General features: G+C 50.2%; 10 protein-coding genes across 10 annotated transcripts; 7 read left to right on the top strand and 3 right to left on the bottom strand.

The window, feature by feature from the left end:
• Positions 1–2,238: 2,238 nt before the first annotated feature.
• On the top strand, positions 2,239–3,223 carry PMZ80_010548 (uncharacterized protein; the record flags this gene model as incomplete). Its single annotated transcript, XM_064878937.1, has 2 exons — positions 2,239–2,305; positions 2,355–3,223. The coding sequence occupies 2 exons, from the start codon at positions 2,239–2,241 to the stop codon at positions 3,221–3,223; spliced, it is 936 nt and encodes a 311-aa protein (XP_064725338.1).
• A 189-nt stretch (positions 3,224–3,412) lies between these two features.
• On the top strand, positions 3,413–4,168 carry PMZ80_010547 (uncharacterized protein; the record flags this gene model as incomplete). Its single annotated transcript, XM_064878936.1, has 1 exon — positions 3,413–4,168. The coding sequence occupies one exon, from the start codon at positions 3,413–3,415 to the stop codon at positions 4,166–4,168; it is 756 nt and encodes a 251-aa protein (XP_064725337.1).
• An 877-nt stretch (positions 4,169–5,045) lies between these two features.
• Positions 5,046–6,599, top strand: PMZ80_010546 (uncharacterized protein; the record flags this gene model as incomplete). Its single annotated transcript, XM_064878935.1, has 1 exon — positions 5,046–6,599. One exon carries the CDS (start codon positions 5,046–5,048, stop codon positions 6,597–6,599), a length of 1,554 nt encoding a protein of 517 aa, XP_064725336.1.
• Positions 6,600–7,831: 1,232 nt separating this feature from the next.
• On the top strand, positions 7,832–9,652 carry PMZ80_010545 (uncharacterized protein; the record flags this gene model as incomplete). The annotated part of the gene is made up of 5 exons (XM_064878934.1): positions 7,832–8,050; positions 8,096–8,353; positions 8,415–8,663; positions 8,713–9,019; positions 9,072–9,652. The coding sequence occupies 5 exons, from the start codon at positions 7,832–7,834 to the stop codon at positions 9,650–9,652; spliced, it is 1,614 nt and encodes a 537-aa protein (XP_064725335.1).
• Positions 9,653–9,945: 293 nt separating this feature from the next.
• PMZ80_010544 (uncharacterized protein) lies at positions 9,946–10,464 on the top strand (the record flags this gene model as incomplete). Its single annotated transcript, XM_064878933.1, has 1 exon — positions 9,946–10,464. The coding sequence occupies one exon, from the start codon at positions 9,946–9,948 to the stop codon at positions 10,462–10,464; it is 519 nt and encodes a 172-aa protein (XP_064725334.1).
• Positions 10,465–10,565: 101 nt separating this feature from the next.
• Positions 10,566–11,241, top strand: PMZ80_010543 (uncharacterized protein; the record flags this gene model as incomplete). The annotated part of the gene is made up of 2 exons (XM_064878932.1): positions 10,566–10,603; positions 10,653–11,241. The coding sequence occupies 2 exons, from the start codon at positions 10,566–10,568 to the stop codon at positions 11,239–11,241; spliced, it is 627 nt and encodes a 208-aa protein (XP_064725333.1).
• Positions 11,242–11,432: 191 nt separating this feature from the next.
• On the bottom strand, positions 11,433–11,735 carry PMZ80_010542 (uncharacterized protein; the record flags this gene model as incomplete). The annotated part of the gene is made up of 1 exon (XM_064878931.1): positions 11,433–11,735. One exon carries the CDS (start codon positions 11,733–11,735, stop codon positions 11,433–11,435), a length of 303 nt encoding a protein of 100 aa, XP_064725332.1.
• A 183-nt stretch (positions 11,736–11,918) lies between these two features.
• On the bottom strand, positions 11,919–13,270 carry PMZ80_010541 (uncharacterized protein; the record flags this gene model as incomplete). The annotated part of the gene is made up of 3 exons (XM_064878930.1): positions 11,919–12,346; positions 12,396–12,783; positions 12,842–13,270. 3 exons carry the CDS (start codon positions 13,268–13,270, stop codon positions 11,919–11,921), a joined length of 1,245 nt encoding a protein of 414 aa, XP_064725331.1.
• Positions 13,271–14,524: 1,254 nt separating this feature from the next.
• On the top strand, positions 14,525–16,217 carry PMZ80_010540 (uncharacterized protein; the record flags this gene model as incomplete). Its single annotated transcript, XM_064878929.1, has 3 exons — positions 14,525–14,780; positions 14,839–14,928; positions 14,980–16,217. 3 exons carry the CDS (start codon positions 14,525–14,527, stop codon positions 16,215–16,217), a joined length of 1,584 nt encoding a protein of 527 aa, XP_064725330.1.
• Positions 16,218–16,838: 621 nt separating this feature from the next.
• On the bottom strand, positions 16,839–19,948 carry RCE1 (CAAX prenyl protease; the record flags this gene model as incomplete). The annotated part of the gene is made up of 6 exons (XM_064878928.1): positions 16,839–17,239; positions 17,301–17,576; positions 17,628–17,930; positions 18,650–19,499; positions 19,726–19,772; positions 19,894–19,948. The coding sequence occupies 6 exons, from the start codon at positions 19,946–19,948 to the stop codon at positions 16,839–16,841; spliced, it is 1,932 nt and encodes a 643-aa protein (XP_064725329.1).
• Positions 19,949–20,065: the final 117 nt, after the last annotated feature.

Raw genomic sequence — 20,065 nt, 5'->3', positions numbered from 1 at the left:
TTAATATACCTATACCTAAATTCGTTCCTAAGATAGCTATTTATAAATAAGAATAGAGAATACGTAACTTAGCGTATTAAAAGCTATCGCTAGTTAAACTATTTATATTGTTCTTTTAGAGTATAATTAACCTCCTTATTCTATATACGAACATTACTACTAACCATAATAGACCCGCTAAGATAAAGTAGAAAAATATTATAGAGCTTAAAATCCGTTATTAGCTTACTTATCGGCTCAAAATAATTAAAATAGTACCTCTAAAGACTAATATAGCGACGTTTTAGAGCTAGAAGAGGTATACTATACGGTATCTTAGCGTAATACGATTTAAGTATATTAAGCGCTTTCTTATAGTAAATAGCGACTATAGGACTAATACTATAAAGGTAAAGCCTTAGACCTAGTAGTATTAGAAGATATAAGTAGCTACTAATACTATTAGATTTAACCTCTAAGCGTATCTAATTTCTAGAATATACCTTACGATTAACGAGTCTACTATTAAGTTCTATAATTAATAAATTTATAAGTATAAGCTTAATTATAAGCCCGCGGGTGATAGCTTTGTTATCTATACCTTAGCTAGCGATAGAGGTATTATATATAACTTCGCTATATTCTTTAGCTAAAACGGTATTAAAGGCGATAAAGAGGAAATTAAACTTAATATACTAGTATAAATAACCTATAAAAAGAAGCTTATAGAGAGAGAAGATATAGCTAACTCTATCTTTCTATCTATAACGAAGGTAGTAGTCTTTCTACTACTTAATACTCTTATAGTTATATTTAGTATTAAGCTAAGAGTTATCTTCTTAAATAACCTATTTAATAGTATTAGTCTTATAAAAGTATTAATAATAATTTACGTTACGGTTTACGAAATAGTTAAATAAAACTATACTAGTTTCTTTATAGAATTATAAGTAATTAAGACTAGGTTTAGCGACTTACTATGAGATAACTAGCTTACTAGTATAGTCTTAAACGATTATATTTATTATATAACGTAAAAGGATAGTATACGCGACGCGCTAGTTATATTAATATTAACTCTCTATAGCCTTAATACTATATAGTTAACTTAGCGACGTTATAAGCGATACCTAATAACTAGACTTACTCTAGAAGGATTTATACTAGCGTAGATTATATAGCTAGCTATCTCGGTCACCTATAATACCTAGATAAACGCTATTAATTATAATAACTACCTAAGGTTAAGGGCTTAATCTAGTAACCTAGTTAACTTAAATAAACGAAGGTATAGCTAATATATCTAATAGATCTATATATAACGAACGCCTTTATTATCTAGTAAAGTAACTCTACCTATATAGATACCGGTTACCGCGAGTATACTAAGTTTATCTAAGAACTTATTATAGGGCTTTATTATATTAAAGAGAAGGAATATATACCGTTATAGAGTAAGACGCGAAGGTATTATCGCTAGAGACTATATATATGCTAAGCTATACCTTAGTATAGGCCTCTAGTCGAGATCGTAAACTCCGTTAATTAGAATCTAAGTCGTAAGACCTACGATTAGTGTAACGATTATATAATTAGTCTATACACTGATAAAGGTTACTAGGGCGCTTATTACGTAGCGAACGGCCTACTCGTTATCAAGTAGCACGAGTAAAGGGAGGAAGAGGTAGAATCGTAGCCTACGAGCGTCTAAGTACGTTTTATTACACTAAGGTTAGTCTATATAAGTCGCTAGCGCAACCTTATATTCTTCATTAATAAAGGAATCACACCTGGGAAGGGCGTCTTATATAAAAACAATAATACGTAGTGCTGCCATAGTAAGATGTTGAGGGGAGGGAGTAGCGCCTTAACGTGCATATCCAGAATTATGTGCGGAAGGGATATTCGTTCCCTTGGAGCCCCACAACGGCCGTAACTAGCGTTACATTATCCGGGGTAGGGTGATGCCGACCGTGTCTCGAGACAACGAGCACAAAGCCGCCAGCGTATTTCGCGTCGTACTTCACATGTTGCGGCCGCAACAGTCTCGTGGCTGTGCGAAGCGGCACAACGTTATTGGCAAACACTTTGGCGACATCATGATGGTGCTTTTGGCGCGTTGCTGCTCATGCAGTATATATCTTTGCACACAGCTCGGGTGACATGACATGAAGGCTTCCCTACCAGACCTACACAGCTCACAAGATATTCCGAGCACCTCAAGCTGCACAGATCGACTTCTGCTCTAAAAACAAAAACATGTCGTCAAACTTTGATCCCAACAACATCCCGAGCCTAACTGGCCGCGTTTTCCTCGTCACAGGCGGTATGTAATTCGCCATAAGCAACGCAGACCTCAGCTAACAAGTTCTCAGGTACCGCTGGACTGGGCGCGGCGTCAATATCTCTCCTGGCTACTGGGAAACCAGCTCATATCTTCTTCAGTGGGAGAAATAGCAAGAAAGCAGACGAGCTCATAGTCAAGCTCCATTCCAACCATCCAGATGTACCGGTCAGCTTCATTCAGTGTGACCTAACAGACCTCAGCTCTGTCAAAGCGGCAGCTGAGCAATTCTTGGCAAAGGCTGACCGCCTTGATGTCTTCTACGCAAATGCTGGTATTATGGCTCTTCCACCCGGTCAGACTAAGGATGGCTACGAAATTCAATTTGGGACGAACCATATGGGCCACGCCATGCTCATCAAGATGCTCCTTCCTTTGATGGAACGAACGGCAGCACAGCCAGGTTCAGATGTTCGCATTATCAACATGAGCTCAATAGGCTACAAGCAAGCGCCGAGAGAAGGAATCGCATTCGACACACTGAAAACTCCTCAGGCAGATCTCGGCAGCTTCCTTACTGGAGGCGGCAAGTGGACCCGATATGGTCAGAGCAAACTAGCGAATCTGCTCTATGCGAGGGAATTAGCGAAGCGGTACCCAAGCATCAAGTCTGTCTCCGTTCACCCCGGGTACATCAAAACAGACCTATTCGCAAATGTGGATTTCATGACAGCTCTACCGCTCTATATCGCTATACCGCTCGGTTCAGGGTGGACGCCAGTTGAGCAAGGGGCACACACTCAGACATGGGCAGGCACGACTGCAAGAGGCAATCTGAAGGATGGTGCACACTACGTGCCTGTCGCGAAGGAAGGCAATTTCGATACAGCGCACTCGCGTGACATGAAGCTGGCAGGGAAATTGTGGGATTGGACACAGAAAGAGCTCGAGAAGTTTTAATGAAGGAGTCGGAGAGTGGTTGGTTGCTCTTGGCTTCCGTTCGGAGGAGTTTTCCGCGCTTTCAGGGTATGACGTCGGCTCATCTTCAATATGGTACATGTTTTGTCGCTGTCAATAAATCACCATAGAATAATATAATACTTGTAAACAGTCAAAGTTCTTGAGCTAGATCCCAATAGCAACGCAGTTATGTCCTTGGTGTCCGCATCAATCACCAACGCCGCTGCCGGCCTCCTCAAATTCAGCCCTACCGCGTGGCTGAAATCATGGCTCCTCTACATCGGCATTCAGACTCACGTGCGTGCCACCATTGATCCCGAGCTCAAACCACTCCACAATGTCTGCGAGTATCTCAACGCCTTACACATCTACGCCGATGAAGCCAGAGAAGGCAAAGTACGATCCGTCGAAGCCCATCACTTCTGCTCGCATGTCCGCAAGGATCTACGACAATGTCTCATCTACGACTCTTGTACGCCAGGCGCCCGACTAATCGGCATTGAGTACATGATCCCAAAGGAGAAGTACCTACAACTACCAGAGGACGAACAGAAACTATGGCACAGCCATGAATTCGAGGTCCAGTCAGGAATGCTTGTCCTACCAACACCAGAAACGCATCGAGGACATGCGGATGCGTGGGAGAAGCTCGAGACCCAGGCCATGAGCGAGGTAGTCGGGCTGTACGGGAAAACTTGGCACACGTGGCAGGTCGACATCCACGAGGACATTCCGATGGGCGCGCCGAAGTTGATGGGAAGTCTGACTGAGTTTCAGCAGCTGAACATTGACGAGGCGCTAGAGGACCGCAACCGGAGGTTTGACGTGGACCCGAGAAGGAAGCGGGAAGTCCGGAAGGGGATTGAGGGACCAGGCATTCCTAAGAATGCGGATCCCTGGTGGAAAGAGGCGAAAGAGAAGAAGCTTGGCGTCTACGCAGAGTAGAGTCGCATGTCGGTCTTATCTCGCGCATATGCTGTCCTTTCGGTGCGGGACCAAGAAGGGACTGATGAGACCGTGGGAGGGCGCTTGGGTGGACATCTGTGCGCGCACGTCGGCGAGCCTGATGAGCTCCAGGCACATATGACACAACTCATCAAGCGCAGATGGACTTCCTCTGTAGCAGGCTTGTTAATGCAATGTCATTCTCCTCTCCACCCAGGCTGTACTTCGGCAGACAAGACATCGAAGGAGTGGCGCTGGCATAACCTCGCTCCGACGAATCGCGTCCCCTCGAGCTGCGTCCGAGAGCTATTACAATGATCTCCCGCACAAACTCCCCTTCCTCTGAGAACTGCTGACACCGTCCTAGAGTAGGATTCTTGTACTCTCAGCCCTGCTTGAATATCCTGAGCTTTACTGAACAAGGCATCGCCGAATCCGAGGGTGAAGTCCGGATCTGTGCAACCACAGATATAGCGGTCCACTATGACATGTGCGTAAAGAGCTCCTCGATCTTTTCGTCGCGTGAGGAGAAGCTCTCACACCAGATCGGACCACCTGTTGTTTTCTTCTGCACCGAAAAATGAGCTGATCGTCAGTGCCAAGAGCTTTCCCGACCAATCAGACGACTCTTCTGGCCACGTGCATCTAGAGGCAATCAAACAAGACTTTCCGTCCTCCTGCTTGGTGCACCAATGCTACCGATCATAGTCCGCACCACAGCACGGTTGCAGATGACCCACCATAGCTCCAAGATGATAGCAGGATGCTTCCATGACGGCAATGTCGGCGCAAGCTCATATATAATTGCTAGAGCCATGGATATCCGACACTTCGCTCCCATGTTCCAGAACAGTATCTTTACTGCAACCTCACCATCATGTACTCTATCATAACTTCCGCGTTGCTCGCAAGCACAGCCTTGGCACTCCCTCAACGACGCCAAGCTCCCGTCAACACGACAACATGTAACGGAAAGACATACGAGTACCTCTCTCTCGCCGGCTACGGCTTCACCCCCTCCAACTCCCGCGACAAGTTCGGTGACACCGCAGGAGGCATCGGCAGCAGTGCCGCCCTCGACGCCAAGACATGGACCCTCCACGATAACGGAACATACACCGGACTGCTCTACGCGCTACCAGATCGAGGCTGGAACACAGAGGGCACGCTAAACTTCCAGCCTAGAGTCCACAAGTTCCAGATCGAGTTCGATCCAGCCAGTACCGGACCTTCGCCAAATCTGCAGCTGCACTACCTCGACTCCATCCGCTTCTCCACCGACGCAGATGTACCCTTCACTGGTCTCGACCCCAACATCCTCCCACCCTACCTGACCACCACCGACGGCACAACCCTCCCCAGCGCAACATACTCAGGCGACGGTTTCGGCGGCGACGGACCCGGCGGCTCCCGACCCAGTCTCGACTCCGAGGGTATCGTGCTCATGCCCGACGGCACAATGTACATCAGCGACGAGTACGGTGATTATATCTACCACTTCACCGCCGAAGGCCGCCTCATCACCGCGATCCCACCACCAGAGGCTTTCGTCCCAATCCGAAACGACAGCGTGAGTTTCAGCGCCGCGAGTCCACCGCGGTATGACCCGGACAGGGAGACCGTGCCAGAGGACCCAGATTTCGGTCGCGCGAATAACCAGGGCTTGGAGGCGTTGACGCGGAGCCCCGACGGGAAGTACCTTTATGCGTTGACGCAGTCAGCTCTTAGTCAGGATGGGGGTGCTGAGGGGGATGAGTTCCGACGGTGGTCGAGATTGGTGAGGATGGATTTGGATGCTGCGGAGGGTGGGGTGCCGCCTGTGGTTGCGCAGTATGTTGTTGAGTTGCCGGTGTATACGGATGAGGATGATGAGTTGGCTGTTGCTGCGCAGAGCGAGATTAAGTATATCTCTGATACGCAGTTCTTGGTGTTGGCTAGAGACGGTGCGGGACGAGGACAGGACGAGACGGAGAGCAGGTACCGACGGGCGGATGTGTTTGATATTAGTGGTGCGACGGACGTGAACGAGATGGACACAGTTGCGCCGGGAGGTTCGCTGGCGGAGGGTATCGTGCAGGCTACGTACTGCACTTTTCTCGACTTCAACGTCAACTCCGAGCTGACCAAATTCGGTCTACACAACGGCGGCGAGCAGGATGTCGGGCTGCTGAACGAGAAGTGGGAGAGCTTGGTGCTCGCGCCTGTTCAGCCGGTGGTCGACGGACAACAGTGGGGCAACTGGGGTGGCAAGCAGGGTAGCAGTGACGAGTACTTCTTGTTCTCCTTGAGTGACAACGACTTTATCACCCAAGACGGTTATATGAAAGGAGGCGAGTTCCAGTACTCAGACGAGTCTGGGTATGATCTGCTCAATCAGGTGTTGGTATTTAAGGTAAGACTTCCGCAGGGCTCGCAACCCCTGGTCGAGTAGTAGCGCAGACGAGCCAGGCGAGAGACGTCGCCTGTGCCAGGGTGATATCCGAGTTGATTTGCATAGACGTCTCTCTGGAGCAATATACAAGTGGATGAGGAAGTGGTCAATGATATTGCTTTTCTGCATGGGCCAGGACTGGCGGCAACACAGTAGAGGTCTTGCTGAGTGCTTGATATACGAAACTCGACAGGCTGCGTGGCGTACAGGAGGGCTCACAAAGTACGACTCGCGATTGCGGAACGTATATGGAGCTGATCTGATTGCCAGGAAGGAGCTACGTTATTCAGCGACAACCGCAACTTGAAGTCGGCACTGTCGCGCTACTTCGACAAAGGGCAAGTGGGCCGAGGTGTGATTGCATGCCTCGGTCAACGCGTCCACAACGGGAGAAGTAGCTAAATTAGCTCAAATAACCCACCGTATATACAGGGACGGACACGTCCTTTTGTCTACGGTTGAGAATACTGATATTACCGCCGAGCTAGCTGCACTCGCTTAAAGGTGACATCGCCCCGCAAAAATACCTAGTTCAACCTCAAGTTACACAACCTGACCATCCCTATCCGATACATGAGCTCTGTACGGCCCATGCTAGCTGCTTCTATCCCCTCGCCATGATTGCGAGAATCGCTACTGTGGCTGGCCGGTCTTGCGCAGTGGATCTGCCTGTCCCCAGTCAGAGAACTTACCCCAGTCCGGGGAACATGTGACCCTCTTCGCAAATCACAACGTCTTCGCGTCTGCAGCAGTGTCCAAGCTTTGTCTAAGGCTCAGAATCAGATAGCCAACCCCGGAGTAAGCACTCGAATAAGGAAGCTTGGTGACACGTCGGCTTGTTGCACGATGTAACCGTCGCCTGTCCTGACAGGGCTTTACTTGACTTTTACTTCTGTGCGCGCATGGCAGCGAAAGTGACAAGGTGACAACCGTATATGGTCCTTGTGAACGAGTCAATGTGGAGGAGGTCCAAAACACTCTCATTCGGCCATCAACCTCTTACCATGGTACTCGTGCCACTCAGGGTGGAGACACATGGCTCACCTTCCACTCATTGGGCCTTCGGAAAGCGCGACCTTGTCACTCACCTACTGCAGAGAACAATCTAGGGCCATGTCCAGCGACACCCTGAACTTGATTCTTTCTGCTCGGCGTCTATATATCTGACAGTCCCACAGATCTGTCGCTGCTGCATCTAACAACCCTCTGCCATTACCCTCCTTTTGAGCAAAATGGCAAGCGATACGAAAAGTCCGATCACAGTCGAGCCACACGAGAAGTTGCAGCATGCCGACCATGTCGATCGTCACGAGTCCGTGGTTCTGGCCAACGCTGATGTTATGAACGATGCATACGCTGGCGAAAATCGTGAGCACGCGGAGGGCATGTGGGCATCGATCAAAGCACACCCATGGGCTTGTTTCTGGTCATTCATCATGTGTTTTACGATCGCAAGTCGGCAGCCACCTGTCGCAGCCGAAGCTGACATTCGTTAGGTCATGGAGTCGTTCGACATGTTCTTGAACGGAAATTTTGTCGCACTCCTTCCTTTCCAGCGAAAATATGGCGTTCTCGTAGCGGAGGGCAAGTTCGCCATATCCACCAAATGGCAAAGCGCCCTCTTCCAATCGGGACAATGCGGTGCTTTTGTCGGTGTCTTTCTCGCTGGACCAATAACCAATCGTCTTGGATACCGATGGACGACCCTCGTTGGCCTCATGCTCATGAACGCTACAATCTTTGTATCCTTCTTCGTGAGTATTCTGACCACCTTGACCCCAATACAGAGCTAGCAGCCTGACGATGTCTATGTAGGCCAACTCCCTCGGGCTTCTTGTGGCCGGACAAGCCTTGGAAGGTGTGCCATGGGGCATCTTCATTGCAAATTCTCCAGCCTACGCCAGTGAAGTTGTTCCTATAGTTCTTCGAGGTGCCACCACAGCCACCCTGCAAATGTCTTGGTCTATCGGTGGCATCATTGTCGCTGCTGTCACCTATGGATTCAACAAGCGTAACGATCAATGGGCGTGGCGAATTCCTCTTGCGTTACAGTGGATCTTTCCTGTGACTCTTAGCACTCGAACTGTGAAGTCGAATGTGCTAACGCATCTAGACGCCTCTCATGATCCTCATCTTCCTCGCCCCCGAATCTCCTTGGTGGCTTGTTCGCAAGGGTCACAAGGAGAAGGCTCTTCGTTCCCTGAATCGTCTTGGTACCAAAGACCCGCAGCATGCTCATCAGTCGCTTGCTGTGATAGAACGAACAGTCGAGATTGAGGCTCAACAAGGGGGTGCTCCGACACTCCTCGATCTCTTCAAGGGGGTCGATTTAAGGCGGACAACCATCATCTGCTTGATGTACGCGTCGCAGAATTTTGCGGGTAACTTGATTGCCAACCAGGCAACCTTCTTCTTCGAGCGTGAGGCACCCTCCACCATTGGCACTCATACTTTCTTGCTAACTTGAACCAGAGGCTGGAATCAATCACAATCGTGCTTTTGAGCTCAACCTTATCAACTCATGTCTCGGTTTCGTCGCCAATGCAGGTTCCTGGTGGCTCACGAAATGGTTCGGTCGTCGGACTATCTACCTCTGGGGCACAGCCGTCAACATCACTTTCCTCGTCATCCTTGGCATTTGTGCCTCTGTTAAGCAGAACTCCGGGACCAACTACGCTCAGGCCATCCTCGGTATACTCATCTCCTTCGTCTATGCTGGCGCAATGGGCCCGATCTCATACACTGTCATCGCCGAGACATCTTCCGTCCGTCTTCGTGCTCTGAGCACTGGAGTCGGTCGTGCAGCGTACTATGTTGCGGAGATTCCGATGATCTACCTGGCCTCAAAGATGCTCAACACCACTGGATGGAATCTCGCGGGCAAGTGTGGCTACGTCTGGGGAGGTACTGCCCTCGTCTGCTGGATAGGAGCTTACTTCGGTCTCCCCGAGCTCAAAGGGAGGTCTTATCGTGAGATTGACATCTTGTTCAACCGCGGTGTCTCTGCTAGGAAATTCAAGTCCACGGCTCTCGACGTGAAGGATAACGAATAAGACATAGCGATTGGATTGATCAGCGTTACGACTTGGTCTAGATACACTAACACGAGATACTTTCTTGGTAGCTTAAAGCCTTGTTTTCGTGTCGAAGAGCATTGGTGGCCCCCAGCATGCCTTCGTCACTCCCATAGAGCATTGTCACGTGATCATATGCTTGCAGCCCGGTATATGCACCTGAAACGAATTCACCGCATCGTGTAGCCGATTGGTTACGCTAGCAGCCATGCCTAAACTGTATCATACTACATAATACATGAAGCGTTATTATTCGACCGTTATAGCATCAGATGTCTACATCGCCATCGTTGAAGTCACAACTAATCGACGGTTGGCTCAACAGCGTTCCTGCGCGCGATCCAGCTGAAATCCAGTATGAGGATACACTATCCAAACCCGAATGTCCATCGCACACAGTCTTACAGACAACGAAACGCAAAAGCTCTGCAGCGCATGAAGACACTGACCGGCAGAGGAGAGTTCGACAGGACGGAGCCGCTACCCTCTCCGGCGCTGGCAGCATGGGTTTAGTTGAAGCCCACCCTACGCTCAACCAACCGCACGATCCACCACCACATAGTCCCACACTGCTCACTCCGCGCAGCGCAAGGTTTACCAGGAGGCAGCAGGAACTGGCCATCGAAAACAGCAGACCGCATCTCCATTTCTTCAATGCTGAACAATCATCCTTGTGGAAGAACAGCACAGATGTGGCCAAGTTTCCCCTACTGAAAGAGCTATGGGATTCCTTAGCTACTCCACCCACACGAATAGATCCATCCCCATACGAGACCCTCTCATTGGACTAGATGAGGTCCTCGAAGAAGTGCATGAATGCAAAATCCATAACGCCACAGACGAAGCATGGAGCGACTGGGTAATTTTGTGGTGCATGAGGATCGCAAGGGTGATGTCTCGGCTCGGAAAGTCCATCGATATCATTAACATGTATGGATCTAATGCCTCGCTAGCAGAACTGGTCACTGACGCAGTGTAGAAAATCAATTCATGTCTGGCCTCTGGACCTGTTCCCACCAAGTGCGCTGAACAAGAAGGCAGGAAGGAAATGCATCGACTACACATTTGGCGTCAAGGTTGCGAACCGCGATGATATCCATGACATACTGGCTGATGTGGAGGATCACACTTTGACACAAAGCGATCACCCGATGTTTTCAGGATGTGCTCTCTTCTCCCATCTCGTGATCAATACCGAATTGGATGTTGACGCGGCCAAGTGGCAGCTCAAGACGTGGTGTGCAGCCGGCTTTCGCAAACAGGAGAGGTTGTGGGCAGACTCACAGAGCAGCCAAATTGCGGTCTCATTCCAAGAATCGTCGCCGAAGCTGGCTCCGCAGCCGTTGTGGGTTTGGAGAGGAGATGGTGTTCAACTTTGGATAGCTGTCATGGACACGGCAAGAGATGAGATGTACTTTCTGTACGAGGACAACTTCCTGATCAATGCAAATGATCTTGAATCCCTGCGCAAGATCGTTGTCAAGATGGCGAGTATCATGAGCTGGGGCCACGACCACTATACTCCGTGGTTCAGGCAGCTCATTAGAAGAGATGATCTGACTAGTTAGTCTCCTGGGAGTTCCATGGGACTTAGTAAGGCGGTAGCAGAGCCAGCACAAACATGTCCAAGCACTTTCTCCCACCCATCCATCATCTCTTTTAACGTCGATGAACTGTTGACCTAACGGCCATCAGCGGCGAAGCGCCTCGCTTGGCACCTTGCCTATGGGCGACCGACAATCGACAATCGACGGAACACTCAAGTTCCAAAAGGCCACACCTCCTCCAATATCTCTGCTTCTTCATCGGTACCGGCGAATTCTTGGATAACTTGACGTTTCATTTGCGATAATGCATCTAGAGCGCGGACGTGGTTCTCTGGTTTCACTATGCCTTGCACCGGGAACAAACCACCCATGCCCTCCTTAATGGCGCGCATTAGATTCATACCGCGCATTTCACACTTGGCATCGGCATTCATTTGGTCTCGTTCGTCATTCGAAAAAGACAATGAGAACGCGGAACCTCTAGCTGAGCGAAGAGTGCCCCATTCTGACTCCATTTTAGCCGCTTGTGAGAGGTAGATTGCCTCGCCATCGACAAGGAGGTTCCCTGCCAAAAGCAAGAACAGGTAGCTCTCCGTTCGCTGGAACTCAAACGCAGCATAAAGCCGAGAGTTCTGGTGGTGAGTCAGGATGTTGTAGAGGCGGCAGAGAGATTGCTGTAGATATAATGTCACTGCCTGCTACTCCGCCTCTGGCCCGAACTTGTCCGTGTCCTGCCGTGGCTGAGGCCGTTCAAGCCCGTAGATAGGTGACCCTTTGTAGCCGATAAGAGGGGGTTGATGGTCATGGAAGTAGAGAGGAGATAGTTGAGTCGATTGCCAGTCAATTAGACTCACCACTTTGGTAGGCTCAGATGGATCCACAAAGATATTACCGGGGTGTAGGTCCGCATGCCAGAGATGTGCCGATGAAATAGCTCGATCTAGTGGGAGAAGGAACCTGACCAGTTGGAGATAACAATGTAAAGCTTTGAGTTTTCTCTCTCCAGTGGGGTGGTATGTTCCCAGGCCACAAAAAGTGAGCGGAGATCTGGGCAGGCGCGGAAGCTGGCGAACACATGCTATTTCTCGGTCTCCGATTGCCGTGTGATATTGCTCTAAAAAACTCCCTGATGCCAGTTAGTCATGAGACCTGTGGCCCCAAACAGAACATCTTACATGGTCCTCGGTCAAAGGCGATAGTGACTCTTCCGTTACCAACGAAGTCACGTCCCACCGAGGGGCCAATGGCAAATCTTCTATCAGTGATCTCGTCCTCGTTCGCATCACGGTATGATAGATCGCTTCCTACTCCTGTATCAAGGTCCTCAGTGTAGTATAGACTTCCGAACTTAGTGAAGGAAACTGAGGTCCAGGTTTCCTCGAAACGGGCAAGACTCTGTATCAAAGCCCATCGATCTTCGACACCCATATCACGCCAGACACGTTCTAGCTCAGTTCCAGGAGCTTTCTCCATGATGATGTACTCGGCCCCGACAGGATTCTGCTGGGCTCGCGAATGCCAAGCTAAGACCCTAGGAATGGGAGTTCCAAGAATGTTTCGTACCTGCGGCATATCAGCTGCTATACTTTCTCGTCGTGATCTCCTTCGAGAGTATACGTACAAAGTCCACAGTCGCCACTTCGCTTGCGGTAGTCAAATGAGGCAAGCCCGCATTTGGATTTGGGACCTTAGCCACGACCTGAGAATCGTCGTCCATAGTGAGAAGCATACTCTTGTTATACTCGCCGTCAGGATACTTTTCGATGCGTACACATGATCTCGCCCCGACAACTTCGGCGGCGCGACGAGTCAGCGCGTTGACATCGAAGCGGACCCGGCGTTGTGACATCTCGTACGCTTCGTCCGTGATAAAGCGACCCCTAGTGTAAGTAAAGAGGTCGTCGGTGTACTTCAGATCTGGTTGAGTAGGACCCGTGCTTTTGAAAAATGGTGGCCTACCTGGCAGTGATGTACGTGTGGACAGCGGACAGGTCAACATGTTATGCGGCGTTATGCTTCTCTTACTAACACACCCCTTTCCTGCGCGCATCTTGTCAGACCAGTATCGGATCCGAATAGAGTTCCCAGTGCTGCACACCTGCGCAACCGAGTTGCGCAACTCTTGGCGCAGCAGAGTTGCGACTGCGAACGACATCGAAATTTCCTAGCTGCAAACTGGCTGCGCAACTGTTGCTCACATAGTAACAGAATTGGAATGAGTGGGACGTAATTATCAAGTTCACCGTGACTGTGCCAGCGAGTGGTTAAAGTGGATACTTATCACGTGCCAAGCCCTGTTCCGCGCCAGTCACGGGGCGAGTTCCACGAGCACCTCGAAACATGGGTGTTCCTCAAATGGATGGTCATCTAAAGCGAGCGCGGCAAGATGCTTTGTTTGGCATGGGGACGTATTGGCTCGCCATAGTCGGAGACCTGCAGCCCTTGTGTACGTGTGCTCGAGGCATAGCTGTGATAATTCAGAAAGAAACGTGGCCGCTTGTCCCAGAAAAGGGGACAAGTCGACTGCTATATCATTCGTAGCTACGGTGCTCCGCTCATGACGGTTGTGCAGGGCTTGGCCGCGCTAAATATTGTAGCCCGACACGCGTGCTTGCCTGTCGACGCGAGAGGAGGGATCTAATCTGCTCGCGATTGATATTTTAACCAGCTGCATGTTATTCTTGCGAACGCAAAGTGCTTCACTGTGGTCCATGGATATGACTGCACGCATAATAAATGCTTACGGATTCCTGATGTCCTTTTTCTTGGCCACTCAGTACCACTAGCGCGTCATACGAGAATGGCACAAGGTTGTCGTTCCGACACATGTTCGACAGTGCGAGTCAGCGCCGAGGGACAGACACTCATCGAAGTACAATACTGATGATGGTACTGGCTCTGAACGATCAGACCATCGAGACTTCTGCAATACTTTTGTCCTTGCCCTCGCTTTCAAAGCTCCTCATCAATCTCACGGCCCGGCTCGAACAATCATTTGTCCATGAACCAGAAACCCTGACACTGACCACGAGGTCATATGACGCGAAAAGCAACGACGCGGCCTGAGTCGCTAGTTTCATTCGCAAGCCACGAATTGCGAAGCATGATGTTTTGCTTTGTTTTTGTTTAGGCACATAGGTGTCCTCAATCCTTAGCCAGCATCCAGCATGTGTTTGTGGTTTGCTAGTAACAATGATTGCACCGTCGCAGATATCTTCCATACCTAAATGCATTTCTCTCGATCACTGCTGTCCTTGGCTCGTTACCAAGCGCATATCTGACGGTGCAACTGAGCTTTCGCAAAATGGTATGGGAAAAGGGCCGAGCCATCTACCAAGTCCTTCTGGAGCTGGACATGCCAAAGACTCGTGAGACAAAGCTCACCGATGCCACTCGGTCCATGGTCCACAAATACATCAAAACCTTTCCCGGCCAAGCAAAGACTGACCTTGGAACCCTTCGGGATCTGCCTTACCAACTTAGCAGGGACTTTCTGAATACGTATGGGACCTCTTTCTTCGATCACGCATCGTCGAAGTTGAGATGGCCCCAAGACAGCGGTCCGTTGGTCCACCGAGTTGCAGAGATATTTGCATCAGCAGTATGCTTATTACGAAGACCACAGACGACGAAAGCGGCACACATCGGATAGCGAAGACGACGATAGCCCAAAACAGGCTGTCAGATCAGTCCGGCGGCGGCTGAATGGTGAGAGTGATCATCACCGCTGAAGCTGCGATAGCTAATTTTCATTGTCAGGCAATGATACCAACGATAAGTTATTCGACCAGCACCCTTTGCCCACTCCTGGCTCGCCGGATATACAACCTGAATCAACACGCGATCTGGATTCGGAACATGCTGCTGATACTGTTGCTGGTCTCACATCGAAGCCTCCAAACCCTCTAGAAGATCATCTGTCCTTGTATTTCACGCCAAAATTTGACCGGAGTTCGAGGTCCCGCACCAAGTACGGGAGCGACAGAGATTCGACCATCTCCCACACAACAGGGAAGTCACAATCACCCTCGCTCTCGGACGAGCCACTTCATAACACTAGGCAAGCTCAGCTGCGACAGCATTTGCCGTTGGCATTAGCGAAGAACGAGCAAGAGAAGTCTGATATGCAACGTTCTTATTCGACTACCTGGAGACAACAAATGCGCCAGGAAAGAAGCTCAGCCGACCCAAAAGATATTGCTTCTCCTTCGAAGGCTCGAAGGACCAGTAGTCTCCAGAAGAACCGAAAGCAGCGCATGACTGACTTGGAGGAGGTTAGAGCGACAATCTTCAGTATCCCCGAGAGTGAAGACGAGGATGAAGACAATGCCATTCCGAAACCTGGAAGCCCACAGCTGGATTATTCACCCCGCGAAGGATCTGACCAGATTTCTCTTCGTCCGCCAATGCACGACGAAGCGTACGGTGACTCCCTGCACCATTCTGCTAGCCACTCGGACAACGAGCTAGAAGCCTCGAATCCAGTCGCTGCCGACGAGCAGCCGACAACAGCCACACAAACACATGACACTCCCCATGTTGACGCCGAAACGCCTGACCTTTCATCCCAACAGCAGAAGCAATCCACCAGGGCGCTATCAATCTCATCCCAGCAGACAGAAGAAACCTGTTCCGATGACGACATGCCTCTCCTGAACAAGACACAAGCTCAAAACATCCCTGGCCCTTCACATGCCGACGATCTTAATGCTGAAAAAGGAGGTTTACACGGAGCACAACCACAACCACATCCACTTTACACACTTTCGCTCCCAGGCAAAGCGAAAGCCTTCGATATTCCCGGCGACAAGATAACGGGCATGCTGCAGACTCTGCTCGCGAGGCTCGAGATTCACAAGCTGGAGCTGCAACTGAAGTCGTGGTGTGCCGGACAGGCGAATGCGAGTGAGATCATACTTTATGCTCAGGGGAAGGTATCGGACATGCAGGCTGAGACAGAGCTGATGGCCAGAAAGGGTGCCGTGGTGAGAGAGTGAATTGTACTTCTGGCTGGCTGGCGCATTTTTGATCCTGTTGTGTTCTACTGCCTGCCGGATTGCTTACTAGCGGTGATGTTCGGTACCTTTTGCAGTGGTCGACCTTATCGTTGCAAGCTACCAGAACAACGTGGATGCGAGGTTTGAGCATTCCTGCGGCAAGTAGGCTGAAGGCATTTGTAAGAGTTGGACCACTGCTGTAGTTGTTCCAACACAGACAGCGGCTCTGCCTGAGGTATCGATATCATAATGTCTGGAATGAGAATCCACTCATGCGAACTCTATTCAACTAGGATCGCAATGATTCGGCTAGACTTGGCCACAACGAACAGCGATCGTCTTCAAGTTGTACGCTGGCGCTGAGGACAGTAATAGCATGAGAATTACCCTAGCTACTAGAGGCTTCAGACTCGATCTTATTCTTTTCTGACGTATCGCGATCCTGTTAAGCTTGTAAAAATTTGTAATGCCCATACATTATATCCCTTCATCTCTCAGCTCCATGAACATGCCCGTAGCTCCAGAACCACACGAAGATAGTCGACTTAACGAAGAATGTCGAGGTGACGAAGAATGTCGAGGTGACGAAGAATGTCGAGTCGGCGAAGATAGTCCCACCTCTCACGTCCCCTCCCTCCCTGCCGCCCTCCTCGCCCGCTTCTCAATCTCCACAAGCATATCCGACACCCTCATGCTCGTCTCCGTCAGCAGTTCCAGCCTCTCACTCGACTGATCTTCTACCTGCGCCTCCAGATCCAATTCGAGCCTGTAGATCTCGAGGCGCGCGAGAACGGTATGCAGCATGCTGGCTATGTCGTCGCCTGGTACGTTGAAGGGGCCGGGTACACCGGGAAATGAGAAGGTGTGAAGGCGGACTGGTGCGGAAATTGGTGTTGGCGGGTTGGGAGTCGTGAGGTTATCTGCTGGGGTTGACTGGGTAGAGGACGGATGATCTTCGATGCTGGTTGTGGCGGTTGTGGTGGGACGTTTGCTGGAAGGTGGGCTGTGAGGTGTAGTCACTACTGGGACCGGTCTGCGGTTGTTGGTGCGCTCGATTTGTTGGAGTATTTGTGGCCGTCGCACCTGATGGGGGGATGAATTGGTACATAGTGCGTAGCGACGGAGACTGGAACGTGGGCTGGTTTGGAGGTGTCATTCGCTTTGCTTGGTCTATGGACTGCCGATTGTGGGTTGCGCGGGTGCGGTGGGGGAGCGTATCCACTCCTGGGGTGCTGTCGTCCTGCCACTTGATATTCCTCGTCTCGTCCTTCTTGTCGCTCGCAGGCACCGGGGCAGGCTGCCTGGTGTTGGCTGCGCTTCTGGTGGACATTGAGCTTGGAGTATTCGAGTGATCGTCACCTGGAGAGTGGTCAGAGAAATCACGTAACCCGCTATGCCGGAAGTACGCACTCCGCAAGCTTGATCTCCTCGAGCTCTTCCTTGGCATTGAAGTGGTTGACTCTGGAGATTTGGAGCGGGCTCTTTTACGAGCAGGATCCTGCTTGTAGGCATGCTGCCGACGCATGATCTCGGCGACTCTGTCTATGAGATTCTGCTTGTTATGTGGCCAAGACCACTTTGCTCGACCAAGACTGAAATGCTCTTTGCCATAACGGTCGAGGAATTTCTCACTATGATCAAGTGGAAGGCCATCGTAGTCGTCTTCGACAGCTTGTGTGATATCGTCGTTATGACATCGATGTAGATCAGAAGCTGGTTCCGAAGCAGTTTGCCGTGAGTGTCAGACAGCTCTAATTCATCCAGTACTTCTTTGATGCCACGGCCAGGTCTCCACTTGGAAGGCATGGGGCCCGCGATGACTGAGGGATGCGACGCGAGATCATGAGAGAGTGCAATAGGCAACATGGAGATATATCTTGAATCCTAGCGCCGCTGAAAAGATTTGTCGTTTGGCAATCGCTTGCGGAACAAGCATAAACAAAGGGATACAACCTATCGGACACGTAGTAGCTGCAACAGTGGCATGCTAGATGTCAGATAGGTACCGTACTTTGTGCGAGTGGTCGCGTAACACCATTCGCTGGATGGCCTGTTGCAAGTAGCACTTACCAGAAGACAATGGAACGAGAGCCACTCGATCGCCGCTTCCACTCTCATCACGTAAGTGTCTTCCCCCAATGCCTAGAGAAACGCATAATGCATACTAATTGTCACGGATTGATAATATATGTTGATGCGCCACAATCTCATTCTCGAATAGGTGAGGATTCTGTCTTTTAGCCACGCTGCGCATCCGTGACACTAATAGATGACTTCGACCTGAGATCGGTGAAGACTTCACTTCTTTGTGAACCTTACCAATGCCAGTTCCTTGAACTCAGTGAGTGGCAACAAGAATCTGTAGAAACAATACACGCCACAGAGCAAGAGTACGTAGTAAATGATCGTCTGCCTTGTTTCCATATCCATACCACCAGTCAAGGACCATTTCGCGCTACCTTGATCCGTCCCTGTAGACAACGGCTCTCGTTCATCGTCGTCCTTTCCACGCATCACAGGTCCAAGCTGCGTTGCTCGATATGACTTGGACAGTGCGTGCCGGATTCTGACCTTACCCCACAGTCTCGGCAACCCCATGTAGTTGCAGAAAGCGTGTATGATGAAGGCAGCATAGAGACTTCCTGTACGTAGATACACGAACGCCGCATACCAGCCAAACACAGTCGTATAGCCGAATTGGAAGACCGTTCTCAGCAGAGCTGGTGTGAGCGGTGTGTCTGGGTGACTAAGACGGAACTCGTAGAAATGGTGTACGTGGGCAATGCCGAAGTACAGTGGTGTTAGGAAGACGAGTTTCTTCGGTGAGTCTGCGAGGGGTGAGAGAAGGTGGATTGGCAGGATGACACTTCGGAAGAGGAGTTCTTCGGTGATGGGACCGGCGATGTAATTTCTGTAACCTATTGAGGAGGAGAGGCTGGTGACTAGCTCGGACCAGATGCCGGATATTGGTGAGAGGGTTCGATCGAGGTAGATGTCGTTGTATAGAGGGCCAAAGTATAGGATGTGTGTTAAGAGAAGTGGTTGAAGGATGACGAATGGTGAGATAGGCCAGAGGCCAAGGTGGTGGAGCGAATTTTCGAGGCTGAGGTGGCCATTATTGTGGAGGAGGTAGAAGGTAACGGTGGTTGAGAGGGTCACGGTTATGGTCACCGCTCTAACGCGGGCTTGGATGACGCTTGGCGCATCTCGATTGAGTGTTGGAGATGGCCGTGTGCGCGGAGATAGGTAGAATGGCAGCACGTAAAGAGAGGTGAAGAGGATCTGGCCGATGAGTTGTCAGATATCGCTCCGAGTCTGCCATATTCATGGCCTGGTACTGATCATCAAGCACAACTTTTCATGCAAGGCTGCTTTTATGCAACCACATCAACATGCACTTGAGACCATGTTGCGACCGACCATAGGTGTTTGTGGTCATGACCGAAGTATATTGCAAGGGCTTGTATGTCGGTTTGGAGGCTGCTTCACTCGCAGATCGAAGACTTACCGATATGAGAGCCGCCGTAGTTGCGGAGATGGCAGGTTCATGCTTGTCTGTTTGAGTAATCAGCATGCTATCGTCGTTGCCCACCCTAGGTGAATGGGAAGACAAGTCCATCGAACAACAAACGCAAACCCGTGATTGGTGCTCACATTGCGCCGTAGGAAGACTCACTTTTGCGACCGGTGGCAGTGTCTACCAATCTCCATAGCACATCGACTGGTGCCATGTGTATGATCTAAGAAAAGATCTTATCGAGAACAGACGTTTGATGCCGTCAGATGAGCAAGTGCCGAACAATGGGGAAACGTTGATTAGGCCCAATCAGGCCAGCGACTGTGTCCAG

This window comes from Knufia obscura, assembly GCF_036327395.1.
Source record: "Knufia obscura strain CCFEE 5817 isolate CBS 148926 chromosome Unknown scaffold_18, whole genome shotgun sequence".
NCBI lineage: Eukaryota > Fungi > Ascomycota > Eurotiomycetes > Chaetothyriales > Trichomeriaceae > Knufia > Knufia obscura.
This window is presented reverse-complemented; position numbering and strand designations above follow the sequence as displayed.